Here is a 15,093-nt window from a genome sequence, read left to right as displayed (position 1 = left end):
GAGGCCGCAACTTTCACTTCAAGAAAAGGCCTAAGGGACTTGACGTTGCCCAAGAAACTGAAGCACTGATTTTTCACATGGTATAGAAGACTCCACCCCTTTCCTAATAAAATACTAAATACATGTAAAATGCTTAATATTACTTCAAATGTCTTGAGTGAATCCAGAAGTTGCCAGTCAGTTTTGCTTAAACAGAAATCCCTACTGAGACACCAGCAAGAGAGACTCTGGGTACAGGCTGTGGAATGAGACCAGGGTTGCCAAGGGAAAGGGGAGCATCAGTTCCCGCACCCAAAGGGTTGTCACCACTGGGCTGGAAGCTCTCGGCTGCCAACCTGGAGGTGTTAGTGGAAACCCACGAGATCTCCATAGAGAATTGTGCAATTTGGGACTGTTAGATACACATCAGAAAGATATATCCCTGTTGTTTGCTCCTGCCCAAATGCTGTCCATATGTCAACATCACTCTCACATGTGATGTTCCTACAAGGTTTCCTTCTCATTTCTAACAGTGGGAGACTAACAAATTTTTATGGTATAACTACGCCATTGGATCACGTCAATATCCACATCAATATTCAATCTCTCTCAAAACCGTGGTAAGTTCTTGGTGTCCCAGAGCAACTTGCAGCTGCAGTACATGCCACAGTGTAATTCTTCACCAAATGAGAAAATTTTCTCATACAAATATTTGAGGTCTGTATAAGAAAGGGAAAAATCCAGCAAAGAATAGTTTCATGGACATTGTTACACTTTATAGATACTACTTGAAGGTTCTAGCAGAACAAGGAAAACAAGAAGATACAAAAATTACAAAAGAGAAAGGAAGAGATGTGCTATGAAAGAAAAATTAGAACATCCACAGGAAAACAGAACAAGTGCTAAGATCAGGTGTATTTTGTACAGCAAGTTCAGAGACTACAGGAGGAGCACGGACCAGGCACTTCTCTACTGGGCTAAAATTTCCCAGCAAGACTGAATAACCTAAAATGCCAAAGGCAAAAACTGAAGGACAGACTTTTGTATTTTAAAACAAAGTCTGACAGCCACTGGGCTTTCATAAAGGAAGTCAATTGTAGGAGTAATAGTCCTAAACTGAATTCACCTAAAATTTTAAAATTTACCAAGTGCGAATGCTCGTAGCATCCTTATCCATAATGGTATCATGGTGTTCAGTGCCTGGTTTCTTATGGTATTTATGTTTTGAGTTGTTTTCTTAAAAAGTTATTATCTCACTGGTATTTACTGATGATCCACTTGTTTTCATTACACGGAGCCTGCAGGTCGCCTTTAATGATTCTGCCTGCGCAGGAGAAGAGAACACGCATTCATATAGAAATTTCAGCAATTAAATCTATTGTGAAGTCACTTCATTTGTAGAAGTAGCACTGTAACAACTTTCGGTACGTTTTCCCGAGAAGGGCTGTACTTCAGCTTTGAAGTACGGGCAAAGGTCGTTTCCATCTAATTCATGAGAAGATACTCGCTACATTCCCAAAGCGGACAATTAGTGTGGTGAAAATACGCAGATTTCTCTCTTGTGTGTGTGCAAACACACACACACTTAAATAACTGAAACTCAATGTAAAAATAATTCTAGCAGTTAGTCAGAAATATTAATTATCCTTAAAACACAATAAGTAGCCAGCCTGGATTAAAAACATTTTTGTTTTATTTGGACAAAGGCACACAGTCTTTATTGTTAGATTAAACACGTATCTTTTACCTGCAATAGTAAGAATCTCAACATCATTTTTAATCTGATATCACAAACAATATCACAACTAGTCAATGTTCAAAACTAAAATGGGTATCTAGTTATTTATAGCTTAATGATGCTTCAACTTTCTAAATGCATAAAACGGCTATTTTTTAAAAAAGACTCCACATTATGAGACTATTTTCAGTGGAAAACTCAACTATCATAACTTTTCCAGAACAGAAAAAAAATCACAACTAGCCCTGAACAAGAACAGTTACACCAGAAATCCAGAAATAAAGGCAAAAAGATTAAATTAACAAGGTAATGTACATCTGCTACAGTACGAGGAGAAACGGTAGACAGAGATCTGCTACAGTACGTCAACATACTTGGAAGATCATGAATGCTGCTAAAATAGATATCAAAGTCCTTTTTGTCCTGGATATATTTAAGTAGTCCTAAAGAAATGTTTAATAACAGAATTAGAAATACTTCTAGAAACACTAGTGTCAATACCTTCTGCAGGTACTGACACCAGAATGATTGGCATGGAACAGATCCGTAGTGAACTTCTCTATCAAATTAAATGACAAGATCCAGAAGTAATTTGTTTCATTTTTAACAAAACTTTTAAGTATAATCCTTAGCCCCTCAGTCTCAGCAGCTACATGCACCAGCATAATTTTTTAAATTGTGCTAAGTTTTTAAGTCATGGCTTGCAATGGTATTTTCTCCAACTAAAGTATTTGTTTCTTATTAATAACGTTAGATGTTTATCACTAATACTGATGCAAGTGGACCGATTCAACTGACATCTTCATAAAGGGTCTGAGCCCAAGAAATACTGGCACTCAGTCATATGTTAATGGCATCCATAGTTATTGTTCATGTATTTGTTTCTCAATAATTAGCTTTCCTCTTGGCTACTAAGACTGATTTGTTTCAATTCAAGCTGGAAATATTCACAAAGAACTTACAGAAAACCATAAAATAGCTGGAGTCACTCTAACCGCTCTCCTAGCAAAATGTTAAAAAGTAATTTGATCTCCAGTATTCCCTTTGGTCTCTCTTACAGTAGCAAGTCTCCAAGCTGTAACGATACCAGACAAGTTGAAAAGAGCTTTGATGTAGGTTAATCAGTTGTTTCCAACATACTAAAACCCCTATATATTTGTAGTGCTTATACCAATCACAAATCTTCCCACAGGTAATTCTCAGTACAACTGGATTAAAAAAAAAAAATCAAAAATCATTACTCGCTACTTTGGACATTATTGATTTATTTCTTGTTACCCTCTTTTCTCACTCCACCTCTCAAACTCAGAGCCAATCTAACACAGAAATAATTAATCTCCGAAGATGTAAACACAAATCTGGTAATTAACCAAGACATTTTCGCTTTAAAGACAGAAAAAACCTCTCATTTGCAAACACAGACTGGAGTCTTTCTGTTAATACATACACTAAGTAACATTGAACTTAAACATGGCAACTGTGTTACTTAAAAAATGAAAAATGAACCATTTTGAATGTCCTTGTAAAAATCACCAGCATTTATACATGGTCGAATTTCTTTAGGGAATAAATGCCACAAAAATTAGTGTATATTGTCAATTATAAAAATATTTCTGCACAATTTTAACCTTCAGCTCTGGATGTAGTATATGTTTTCTATACAACAGTATGTGACTGTAACAGGAGTATCATTGTGCATTATCAAAACAAGAATCATGCTGCTCGTTATTAAAGTATTTTGAAAAAAGGATGCCCTATTTGCTCTAGTCAATGGGAGTACTCTCCTGTTCCGATTTCCTAGATGACCCAAGTGACTCAGAAACAGAGATGCTACACCTAAGTGGTTCGGCTTGACTTTTAAGACATGAATGTCTGGAAATCTCCAAGAGACTTGCCTATACAGTTAATATTCCATACTAACGCCCCCCACAAGCCCTAGTACATTGATTAAGCCCAGGTACGTTAATACCCAGATTCATTCCGGACTCATATAGCCTTTCCAAGTGAGGAGGGTTCCCACTTCCAGCATTCTCCCCACTTTTAAATCACACAGTTGAGAACAATCAGTGTGTTGGACTGGCAAGGACGTGGACGTGGGTTAGTGAATTGCTGGTAAATAGGAAATTTAACACCTTCAGATCACCTAGGATAAAAATTTATTCTAGCTTTGAGCTTGACTCTAAGAGTACTCTACTGAAATGAAATGACAATGGCAAGTAACTGACTCGACAATTATTAACATTCTATGTAACACATCATTTTTCCTAGAAACTACTAAACTTCTCCCAAGAGCCTGATAATGTGATAATGAATTGTTATTGACATACTTTGTTCCAAAAAGCCATCTACATCTTCCAGACTGTCAGCAGAAGTGTTATGCTTCAACATACAATTTATGGTAATTTTTAAAACCATGGAGAGTTTTACATTTATATAATAATACAGAACAATAATGCCCTGAGGTACTTTATCTGTGAGTTCCCAACAGCTCCTTTGTTCACATGTTCTGCCTGAGCCGTTACTGGTTTCAAATATTTGGAAACTTCACTTGCCAATACCCCTTCAAGGTGGAGTATTAGAAGTACTTCTGCCAAATATTACTGTCAGCTGGATGGCCTTAGTGCTGCTAAATTTAAGTCGAGACATATGCAAACCAAGAAGAGGTAATAAGAAGGCAAGTATTCTTGTTCTTTGTTGTTAATGTTCTTTGGTTTAAAATGTTTGTGAAATACAGTTTATGAAAGATCTCATTTACAACTTCATATCAATATATGTGTGTATGTGTGTATTCTGCATTAACTCCTTAATGATGCTTCAGTATGTTTGACATTCCATGCCATAAATCAGTATGTATGTTCCTACCTAGTACACAGAGAAGGAAATCAGATTTTCTTCCAGAGAAAATTTCATATTTATTTAGAAGACATACATCTCAACTGATTTTTTATTGCTTCCAATTTTTAACTCCATGACACTGATAAATAAAGGGACTTCATACTGTTATAATAATATTAAAGGCAATATTAATTGGTGTATATCATGGTTCAAGGGCCTACACACCCCCCCATACCATTTATACCCCTGAGTAAAGGTTTTAAATGGTCTCCCATGGTTTCTCATCCACTGTGAAGGAAAACATTAAGGCATCCTGGAACAGAAGTCTTGAAGAATAGTTTGAAGCTTTGAGAAGTTCCTCCTCATTAGAATACACAAATGTCAAAGAACCTATTCTAGATCCAAAACAATCCAAGGCATTAACAGGAATACCTGGATTTTAAATTTAAGAAATTCTTACAGTGGTTAAATACACATTATGAAAACAATTAGCAAATCTGAAAAGGTGATTGTTACTATATATTGAAGTTGCTTTTAAGTTTTAAGTTAACAAAAACTATATGCATGCAACTTTCTGACACCAAACTTCAAAATGGTTAAGAAAAAGCCTGGACTCTTCAAAGTGGTTTTGTTTTTAGTGTCCTGTATCAAATGACATTTATTCTGATCGGGAATGAAAAATGAGCTGTACTAAGACAAAATAAAGTACAGGAAATGTCAGTCTAACTAGAATTTTAAGAAGAGAATTGTCTGTGGTCAATGTAAAACGAAAATTCTGCCTACTATCGTGTTATAGAGGAATCAGTACACAGCCATAACTGCATTGTAGCATCTAAACAGACACTTTTTAAACAACTTGTTAGTTTAAAATCAAGGATAAAAGGTTTTCTTAAATCATTTGATGTTTCAAAACGGTATGAATCACTTGTGTGCCTCTGCACTTCGTTATATACAAAAATTTGCACCCAGCTTAAAAAATGAAAACATAGAAACCCTCAGATTGGTTATGATCACTATGAATTTTAAGGTGACAACTTAAGTAGAAGAGTATTGCAAATCTGTCTTTGCTAAAATGAAAGCTCCAGGCTTTTTTTGAATTCTCAACACAGCAAACAAACTTCCTGTCTGACAGCAAACTTGCATTTCAGCTTTAAAATAAACTGCAGTGCACAACTTCAAGATGATTCTAAGAACTTACTAATGCTGATACCACAGGTGGTTTATTGTTTTTTGGTTTTGTCTTTTTTTTCTTTTTTTTTCTTTTTTTTTTTTTTAATAAAATCTCTGCTTCCTGCCAGAATACTGTTATACAGAAAAAAGAAAGCTACTCTCTACTACTGTCAGTCTTTCAGATACGATAAAAAACGTCAATGTACAAGAGTTTCAGAGCAAGTAATCAATCTGCAAAATGTTATACATCAGTAATAAGGCATCCACTTTACAGCTGCTTAAACAAAAATGAAATATTTACCAAAATATATATTTTGGATCTGTGTAAACAAAGCTTATACGTATTGCTCCCATTCATTTAAAAAATATACACCCACGTGGACTGAAAGTGACCTTGGTGCTATGAATTTTAAATTACTGTAATTTATCCAGATGTAGCCTGAAGATAGAAAACCCAAATATTTTTGAATGTAATATTCCAAAATATGTCCAAAATTTTCATTATTCTTACATGAAAAGCAAGCTAAAAATATACCCCAGATTTGATGCCATTTCATTGAATGAAGAAGAAAATACTATGAAAATAAACATTCATCTCGTTTCCTAACAATAAATATAAACACAGTTATTATAACATACTGCAACACAGGAAGTATTACTATATTGACCTTAATGTTCAATCAGTAGTTTTTAAATCTTTCCTCATTGAGGCTTGAATCTTCTACCTTGTCAGCTGTCCAACAACTTTTAAGAGGGTTTTATTTTCTTGCTTCAATTGTTCATTTTCATCTTCTATATCATCTAGGTCCTGTGAAAGGAAAAAGCCATAAATACAGGCCATAAATACAAACTCTCAATTAGGTGCAACGGGAATTTAGAATCTCAGCTCTGAAATGAAGAAGTTGGGGTTGGGAAGAATTAGTGTCACAGTAGCTACTCTTAAATCTGTTAAACCAGACTTTTTCCAAGTGTTACTGTAATTACAAAATATTAATGTTATATTCACATGTACAAGCACCTTTAAATGGAAACATAATCAAAACTAAAGTTACAGCAGGAATTAATGAATCAAGAAACCAAAATAGGATGCGTGTGATTATTTTTTGGCATATACGGAGAGCGTATTAGTCAGTTATTGCTTCTGCTCCCCAGACTCTGCTTGTCTGCAACTGTCCCACTCACATACACACATCACTGCTTATTACTGCAAGACAACCTGCTTTGTGTGTTAAATCGAGTATCAAATTTTTGAGAGAAAGTAGTGCCTGAACAGGCATTTTGGAACCTTTGTCTAAACTGCTACTGAAAGAACAGATAGCACACACAGTAATAATGGGTGCTTAAAATAGATTGCTCCCACCCCAAATGTCTATCCCTTTTCCACCAGTTACCATATTTACCCAGTTTCCATTGCACTTCTTCACTTCCTACCAAATCTTTTCAAGCCTTTAAAGTGGAAACCAGTCAAATTGGCTGTTTAATATAAGCATTACTTCAGTAAAAATAATTTTACTGTACAAAAAAACCCATCAAAGAAACAGAATGAGAATGGAAAAAATGAAGAAACAGAAGAGTGACCTCAATGACAGCACTTTTAAGGAGGAAAATGAAAGGGAGGAGGAAGAGGAAGAACCAGGACTCTCATTAGAGATCTTAGATGCCCTTAAGTGTGGAAAACCCTACTGTTGCCATGCTGGATTAAACATAAAACAGTAGAGAAAATATATTCTCTCTCTTGTTCTTTTAAGTTCTTCGGAAGTGTTTGACATACGGAGCCTCCTGTCTCGTTTCTTTCTAGTGGGGCCATTCCAGAAGTGCACGCTGGAGCTGTTGTGTTTAATCAATACAATGATCTTTAAAAGCCTCTTCAGTTTGCCAAGCCAGAATCCAGAATTGCAATAATTTGCAATTATTCTGTTGGTTTTGTAATGGGGAATCAAGAAATCGCCAGCAGAAATTCCTCTTTGCCTCACAGATGTAATGCTGCACCACAGGATGAATGACTTCCAGGAAAAGCATTTGACCACTCCGACATAACAGATACAAGTGACTTAAACATCTAAACATGAAAAGTTTTGGTGGATAGCTACTATAAATACAGTTTACTATGTAACTGTATGAAACACACTCGATTTTCTCTCTTGTGCAGTTCAGATCAATAATCAGATGGAAGAGACAACACTTTTCCAATAAAATGTTATTTTTTTACTTCAGCATTTATAATACTGTGTTTGAACTTGTTATTAAACCTAGCCATCAGATGCCTCAATTAAAGCTTACCTAAAAACCTTCTGCTTAAAATACCTGTAATTTACTCAAAATATTAAGTTTGTGAGATGTTTAAGCTACAAAAATAACATTCCAAAGATTATTACAAGTAAAAGTTCCTTGACTATGAGCCAGGAAAAATATCTATTGCGGTTTAAATATCTGCAGAAACAATGGACGGAGAGATGCAGGTGTTTTTTGCCACTCTGAGATTTAAAGTTTCTTATTCAAAATTGCAACACTAATTCATGCTTATTAGTAAAATCATGCAACAGCAGGAAAGCTTGGCCTTCACATACCAAAGGAACCAGCAACTACACAACTGACACTAACTGCATCGTAAATCCTCACTGACAGACTCTCTCCAAACACCCATTTAACTAAAATGACATCTTAGTGAGGTCAGAGATGACCAAATGTAAACTAGTCGACAGTTGAACTTAGCCTACAAATATTTAAATGTCTTGAGATGCCTTTCCCCTCAGACATTTGAGGTTTTTATGAAGCAATTACCCCTTTCTTTCAAAAAAATGTGGTAGACATACTTTTAGTGGCTAATGTGCTGGAGCGAAAGAATGTCATTTATGGCAGAAAGCCTTTTCTGTTTCTCAATATAAATGCAGTTCATGCTCTTCAAGTGTCTTTGTGATGTACTGACTGATCTAAGTAAAATTATATTGTTACATTAAATAGACATATTTACTTAAAAGGACAAAAAGTCTGCCAAGAAGTTTCAGCATTCTTGGAAAAAGTTTTTCAAATATAACACAAGATCCCTGCCCATGAAGGATACACATCCATGGTTATGAACTGTCTGAAGCTTCTAGAAAGAGCGTTTCTTTAAATATGAGGGCTGAGCAGTCAGAAGCTATGCAGTGAAATGGCATTTTAAAAAGTTATTTAGACTCTTTGACTTGAAATTCTTTCCATGTCTGTGCAACCTAACATGCAATAACTGCATATGTGGATTAACAGAAAAGATGGAGGAACACCACAAATGCGTAGATGGTCAAATTTAAAGACCACTATTTAGGTTACCTACCAGCAGAACCTTTTAAATATATCTCTGCATTAGCTCACTAAGTAAAGTTTATTCCTCGGGACATCCTTTTACCTCAGCACAAGATCACAACTGATGCCAAGTCTACAGAGTAACATTCCAAGAAGAACAGATGGATGCCCAAGTGCTGGTTCTCGTGATCTCAGTTACGACAGTGAACCTTAGGCAAACAGGATTACCCTGTTAACTTCCATCATGAGAATGATGCAGTATTTCTGTAGCTTAATATTCTAAATCTTTCCTCTTTCTAAATCCACATGGATAGCCAATATAGAAGCAGTCATAAATCCAAGAGCTATTAAAAAAGAAAGTAAAACTGCATCTGTTTCAATGGAAGCATTACTTGAGACATGGGTTCAAACTTTTGCAATACAAACTATTAGGCTGGTCATAAAGTCAAAAGGCAGCCATTTCAACATTAGGAAAACCCCAAGGGATGCAAACATAAGTAACCTGCACTGCAATTAAGCTAACAGACAATGTTATAGCCACGATAAATGCTGACCTGATGGAGAAAAAAAAAAAAAAAGAAAACATTCTCTTCTGCATTTAAGAGAGGTTACTTATCGACCACCAATAAATTGGCTTTGTGCATCTCATGGAACAGTACCATTTTAGTCATTTTATAGTAAAGAATTTTTTGGAAGGACTATACTCTGTTTATGTTTTCTTTCTGTGCAACAAGCAGAAATTGCCATCATACTTCAACAAAGGCAAGGCACAGGCACTGCTTGACTTCACTGCAAACATTGAAACATGGTTTCTAGTCAGATGCTTAAGGGATTTAATTTAGGACATCAAACTTGAAACATAGCAGCAAAAGAAAATAAATTTGTTTCTGGAACAGCAAATCTTACGAATAGTCATGGTCCTAAAAAACAAGCTGTCAGTGATTTAGGTATTTTTGATTTGTTCTTTCTGACCTCTGAGTCAGGAAGTCAGGTGTGACCAGCAGTATTAAGTAGCTTTGCCATCCATTATGTAGAAGGAATGAACACTTGCCTTGACTGTAATAAGGTCATCAGCTTAGATGTGACAGATTCTTTGCAGAATGGAAGAACAGCATAAAGACCAATTATGAGATTAAAGCAGAAATCTCTCCAAAACAGACAAGACTTCATTTACCCTATGAATTAACTTCCAACTTTCTTTATTAAAAACAAAACAAAACAAAACAAAAAACTGTTTCAGAATAATCTCAGCTACTTTAGTCCCCTATATTAGTTTGCAAAGTTTTGGTGTCCTCCTTTGCTATACATGAATAGTACAAATGACAGTTTGTCACTAGGCACATAGAGTTATTGCCTCCCTTCACCCCAGTATTCACAAAAGCCAGTTCTGATTTTTTGTCTTTTTCTGAATTTTTATGGGAATACCTGCACTGGACCAGCAGAAGCACATTTCCCTAGTACAGCCAGGCTCTGCATCTCAGCCAATAAGTGCAAGATGAGGTCATTTATCCCTTCTATGAAGGAGTTCCAGATTGCCCTTAAAACTGGGACTTAAAATCACTCTCTTCTAGCAACTTTAAGACTTCTCATCCTGTCCCATTCCCAAGCATGTCTCACTCTCCTACCCCCTCTTCTCCTGCCTACACACCTCGCCTGAGGGATGCTTGCCCAAGTCTCCTGACCTGTCTGTCGTCTTCTGCCTTTACTTGGGGATCAACAACAAAGAGTATAATAATATGTGTCAGAATATAAAGCACTTATTTTGAAACTTTCTAAGATCATCTACACTATTATCAGTAATCAAAAGCTCACTACAATGAAATTCAATCTATAATTATTTTGTCTAACAAAAGTCCTAAGTAACAATTTCTTGAGAAAACTGTCAAAACCCCAACTTTATTATTTCCTGGAATGCTACGTACTGAATTGGGAAAGAAGAGGCAATAGAGAAGTCTTGCTTTTATAACCTGGTTCTACGAACACCTAAAGCAACAAGAAATCCAGGTATTCCAATAACACGCAACTTACAGAAGTTAACCATGACAAACAAGTCACCTGTAAAAGATATAAGCTATTGGCATGCCTTTTGAACAGTTAAACAAATACAAAAAAACCCCACATTTAATTTCTTCTGACCTTGCTCAGTGGATGCGGGCACCTGAAAAAGAGCACGGAGAATGCAGAGATTTTATCTCCTCTTACATACAGCACCATAAAAGAAAGTATGTGCTTACTCTGTTTAATAAATCAATCTCCTCCTTCAGCTTTCCAATTAGTTCCTCTTTATCCTGTGTCATCTTCATTAATCTCGCATTTTCCTGTCTCTCCTTTGCAAGTTCCTAAAACCAGAATATGCAATGAAGTTTGAAATGTAATTTTTGGTTTTAAGAGACAGTTTAAAGCTATTAGCATTTAAAACAAACAAAGAAGAAAAACCCCCACACACTGCTTACCTGTAATTCCACATCTTCAAGCCCTTACATTTTAAGGAGCTTAAGAATCATGTCTAAGAAAATATTTTACCCACAGCAAACCAGTTTGGTATCTCTGAGTCCAGATATATTTTAATTAATATTTAACTTAAGCATGAACCCAAAATTGGGTAGAGGCCCAAAATATAAGCAAATAAATGTAAAGTATCAGGTTCCAAATCTGTTATATTAGGAGGATTACTCGCCTTTTTTTTTTTTTTGGTAGGACAGTGCTGGTGTTGTGTTTGATTTGGGTTTTTTGGGGAGCTGGGGGGTCTATTACTGTTAACAAGGAATGAAGCCTCACTGTTAGATCTGTGGGCCTGAATATGAGAAAAAATAAAGATGTCCATTAGGAATTCAGTACATGAGGGTTCAGGATACTGAAAGAAAACCCTTAAATCTTCCTCTATTTTCTGTGTTACTGGCAGTTAAATTATTTCAGAAGGAAGCTGATTTGGAAGTGAGAATTACGGTGCACTTCACTCAAATCAGGTTTCCCCAGTCTGAAAAAAAATACTAATTTCTACAAAATACGCTTTATTTTCAGCCTTAAAAAAAAGATCTATTCATATTGTGTTTACTTAGTAACTTTCATCCATATGAATGCAAGAATATTTGGCAAGTTATCCACAAAAATCCACTTCAAAGAAGACAGATAAGCCAGCAATAGATTACACAGATGACTCTATTTAGCAAAATGCTGTTTTAGGTGAAAATCTCAGCTTTAACATTATTACACTCTTTCAAAATTGTTTGTATGAAGAATGTCTGGTGTAATGAAAACTTTCTTTTAAATATGTACTTTAAATGTTTAAAACTTTAATAAACATCTGGATAGCAATTAACTTTTATACTTCAGTACATTAAAAAAATCCTAAGCAAGAAGGAGATTAGAAGCAGGCTTGCTAATTTTCTCAACAGGTAGTGAGCCCCTCCTTCCCCAAGTTATTTGCCCTTTGTGTCATGAGGTATACATGAGAAATACACAGATCACAGGGGGCTCTCTAAGGGTATTATCTTTACCTTAACTATTTCTCAGTTGTATACCAAATGAAAACTAAACATTTGTGATTAGAAAGTTCACTTTCTTCTCAGTCTGACTCTATAGATTTTTATTGGCATACCTATCTGTACTTCAACCATTTAGCATCATTTCTGTATCTTTTACTTGCTAATTTCTCCATGGGGTTTCAAAGTGACTTCATTTCAGATGTATGGCAAGCAGGTGTTAGATGGTACTTACCCTTTCAAGTTCTTCAACCCTCTTTTCCAAAGCATTACTTGGTAAAGAACCACCAGAAGAATTTGCATCCCTGCTGTATCTGCTGTAGGTTGTCCTCTCTGTTCGGGAATATCTAGTTGGAGCATCGTCGTCTGGTGCATTAGCTGTGCTATAAAGGCAAAGAGCAAAGCAGAAGCCTATTTACACATTTAACAACATGAAGACCATAGAAGTAACAAGTGCTTTCCAAAGCACTCAATAGGTCAGTCTAATAAACTGCAGAGAACTTATTTCACAGCTCTTGTGTTGTTGAGAACTCACTAAATTCACTCCCTCCAGGAGTCGAATACTTGGATAATGCAGCTCTCATGACATAGGTAATCGACTCTCAAGACAGACTTATGCTATCATAAAGTATGAACTGTGCACATTAAAAACCAAGCTAAACAATTTCATTTTAAAAAAATAACATACCACTGCAGAGTTTAAACCAAGCACCTTTTTAAGCTGATGAAAACATAAAGAATGAAAAACAAGCACATGTCCAAACTGTAAGAAGCTTACATGTGTCCACTGACTTTGCAGGAACTATGGATATGGCCTGTAAGGAACTGGAAGTCAAAGTAAGAAAGTGATGCAGCCCAACATATTAATTTTATGCCATTTCCCAATATTTTACTTCAGAACTTATACACAGAGGGTTGTCACAGCTCAGTTGGTAGGCACTCCTTCATTAACTGCTGATATATTTTTTTTTGCTTTAGATCATGTGTCTATTCCTTAAAAATCACTGCAATGGAATCTTAACAGATAAGCACTGCAAAGGCACCTAAACTAGTTTTTTAAAAGCTTATGGGTTCTCCACTGTGATAGCTATGTACAAAACCGTGCTATTTTAAAAATACGTATTACAAGTCAAGCATTTTCAAGGTCACAGATTTAACAGTGTTCTTCCCATAGCTATTTTCTTCCCAATAGCAATGTCATTTACCTTCTATGTAGAATCCAATTAATAATTAAGGGTAGCAGAACAGAGTGCCCTGGGACCGGGCAGAGAGATACAGATCTTTCACTCCCCGATCCACCAAAAGCACACTTATTTGACTTTGAAAAAATACAGCTACACTGCCCAAGACAGAAAAAAACAAAACAAAACAAAACAAACCCCACAAAACCACACCAAATAAATAAAAGTCAAACAAACAGAACCCCAAACAAACAAAAAATCCCCACAAATGACGAAAAAAAAAAAACCCTTGTTCAGTCTTTACGAGGAGAACTCAAATAGAGACATTCAAAAGGCATGTGGACATGGTCCTGGGCAACTGGGTCTAGGTGGTCCTGCCTGAGCAGGGAGGGTTGGACATGAAGACCTTCAGAGGTCCCTTCCAACCTCAACCAGTCTGTGACTCTGTGAAATCATGCAGCTGAAAATACGTATACAATGGTTTTCTAGAGCACTTAGGAAACGAATGAAAAGCACTATGAGTATCCCTGCAACACAGAAGAGAATATGATTAATGTGTCCATTTAACATTTCATAACTCTAGAAAACCCCTGGGGACAATGTGCAAATCTAGATGGATACAATGCAAATCAAAAGCAGGAGTATCTGGCAAAAGGATATCTTTTCATGGATATAAATACTGTTTTGCTCCAGTATGTGTGAAGTTTCCAAGGCATACTGACACAATTGTAAGGAATTTTGTAGCTTAACATTATTACCATATTTAGCACTGTTTATTCTTCATCTAGAAGTTTTTTTTTAAAAACATTTCTAGGACCGGATACGCATGTTGCAACACAACATAAGAGGAATATTTTAGTTTAACCATTAAAGTTCTAGGTTATTTGGCTTTCTGAAAAATGTGTTGGTTTGTGCTGTTAATATTACAAGGATAGACCACACAAGAAAGTCACAATTTTTCATCACTCAAAAATGAACTCTTTTGCCAATATACTGGAGTATCTCAGCTCAGCTCCCGTGATTGATACTGGCAGATGCTCCTACATGAAAATTATAAGAAATAATACCAAGATAGGAAAGGTATTTCATTAATGCTGAAAATTAACACATTTTCTGCATTTTCCCTGAAAATAACACTCAAAAATCTCCTATTCTCTTCAACTGGGGAGCAGACCTTAATGAAGCAGATTCCTTTTCAGTATCAGCAAGTACAAGGGACAAATCATGAAGACTTCTAGGAAACGAGATTTAAGAAAACATTTAAGGGGATATTAGTTTGTAACCTAACACAAGAAATGTGACAGATACAAAGTTCACTATTCTGGCTGTTATAACCAATGTCCAGTATACAGCAAAAGCAAAAATGGTACCATCTGAGACACGGCAGAAGTATCTTTCACACAGCATGGAATTTTAGTCTTCAGATACA

At 35.8% G+C, this 15,093-nt stretch overlaps 1 protein-coding gene across 1 annotated transcript in view; it reads right to left on the bottom strand.

The window, feature by feature from the left end:
* Positions 1–1,689: 1,689 nt before the first annotated feature.
* Positions 1,690–15,093, bottom strand: part of PAWR (pro-apoptotic WT1 regulator) — an 82,062-nt gene continuing 68,658 nt past the window's right edge. Inside the window, exons 4-6 of the mRNA XM_082043563.1 lie at positions 12,719–12,866; positions 11,236–11,340; positions 1,690–6,530 (exon numbers count right to left, since the gene is read on the bottom strand). Coding sequence (XP_081899689.1) covers positions 6,444–6,530; positions 11,236–11,340; positions 12,719–12,866 — 340 coding nt within the window. The 3' untranslated portion in view covers positions 1,690–6,443. The remainder of the gene's footprint in view (positions 6,531–11,235; positions 11,341–12,718; positions 12,867–15,093) is intronic.

This window comes from Streptopelia decaocto (genome assembly GCF_964273445.1).
Source record: "Streptopelia decaocto genome assembly, chromosome: 1".
NCBI classification, from domain to species: Eukaryota; Metazoa; Chordata; class Aves; order Columbiformes; family Columbidae; genus Streptopelia; species Streptopelia decaocto.
The sequence above is the reverse complement of the archived record's forward strand: the minus strand, read 5'-3'. Positions and strand labels throughout refer to the sequence as shown.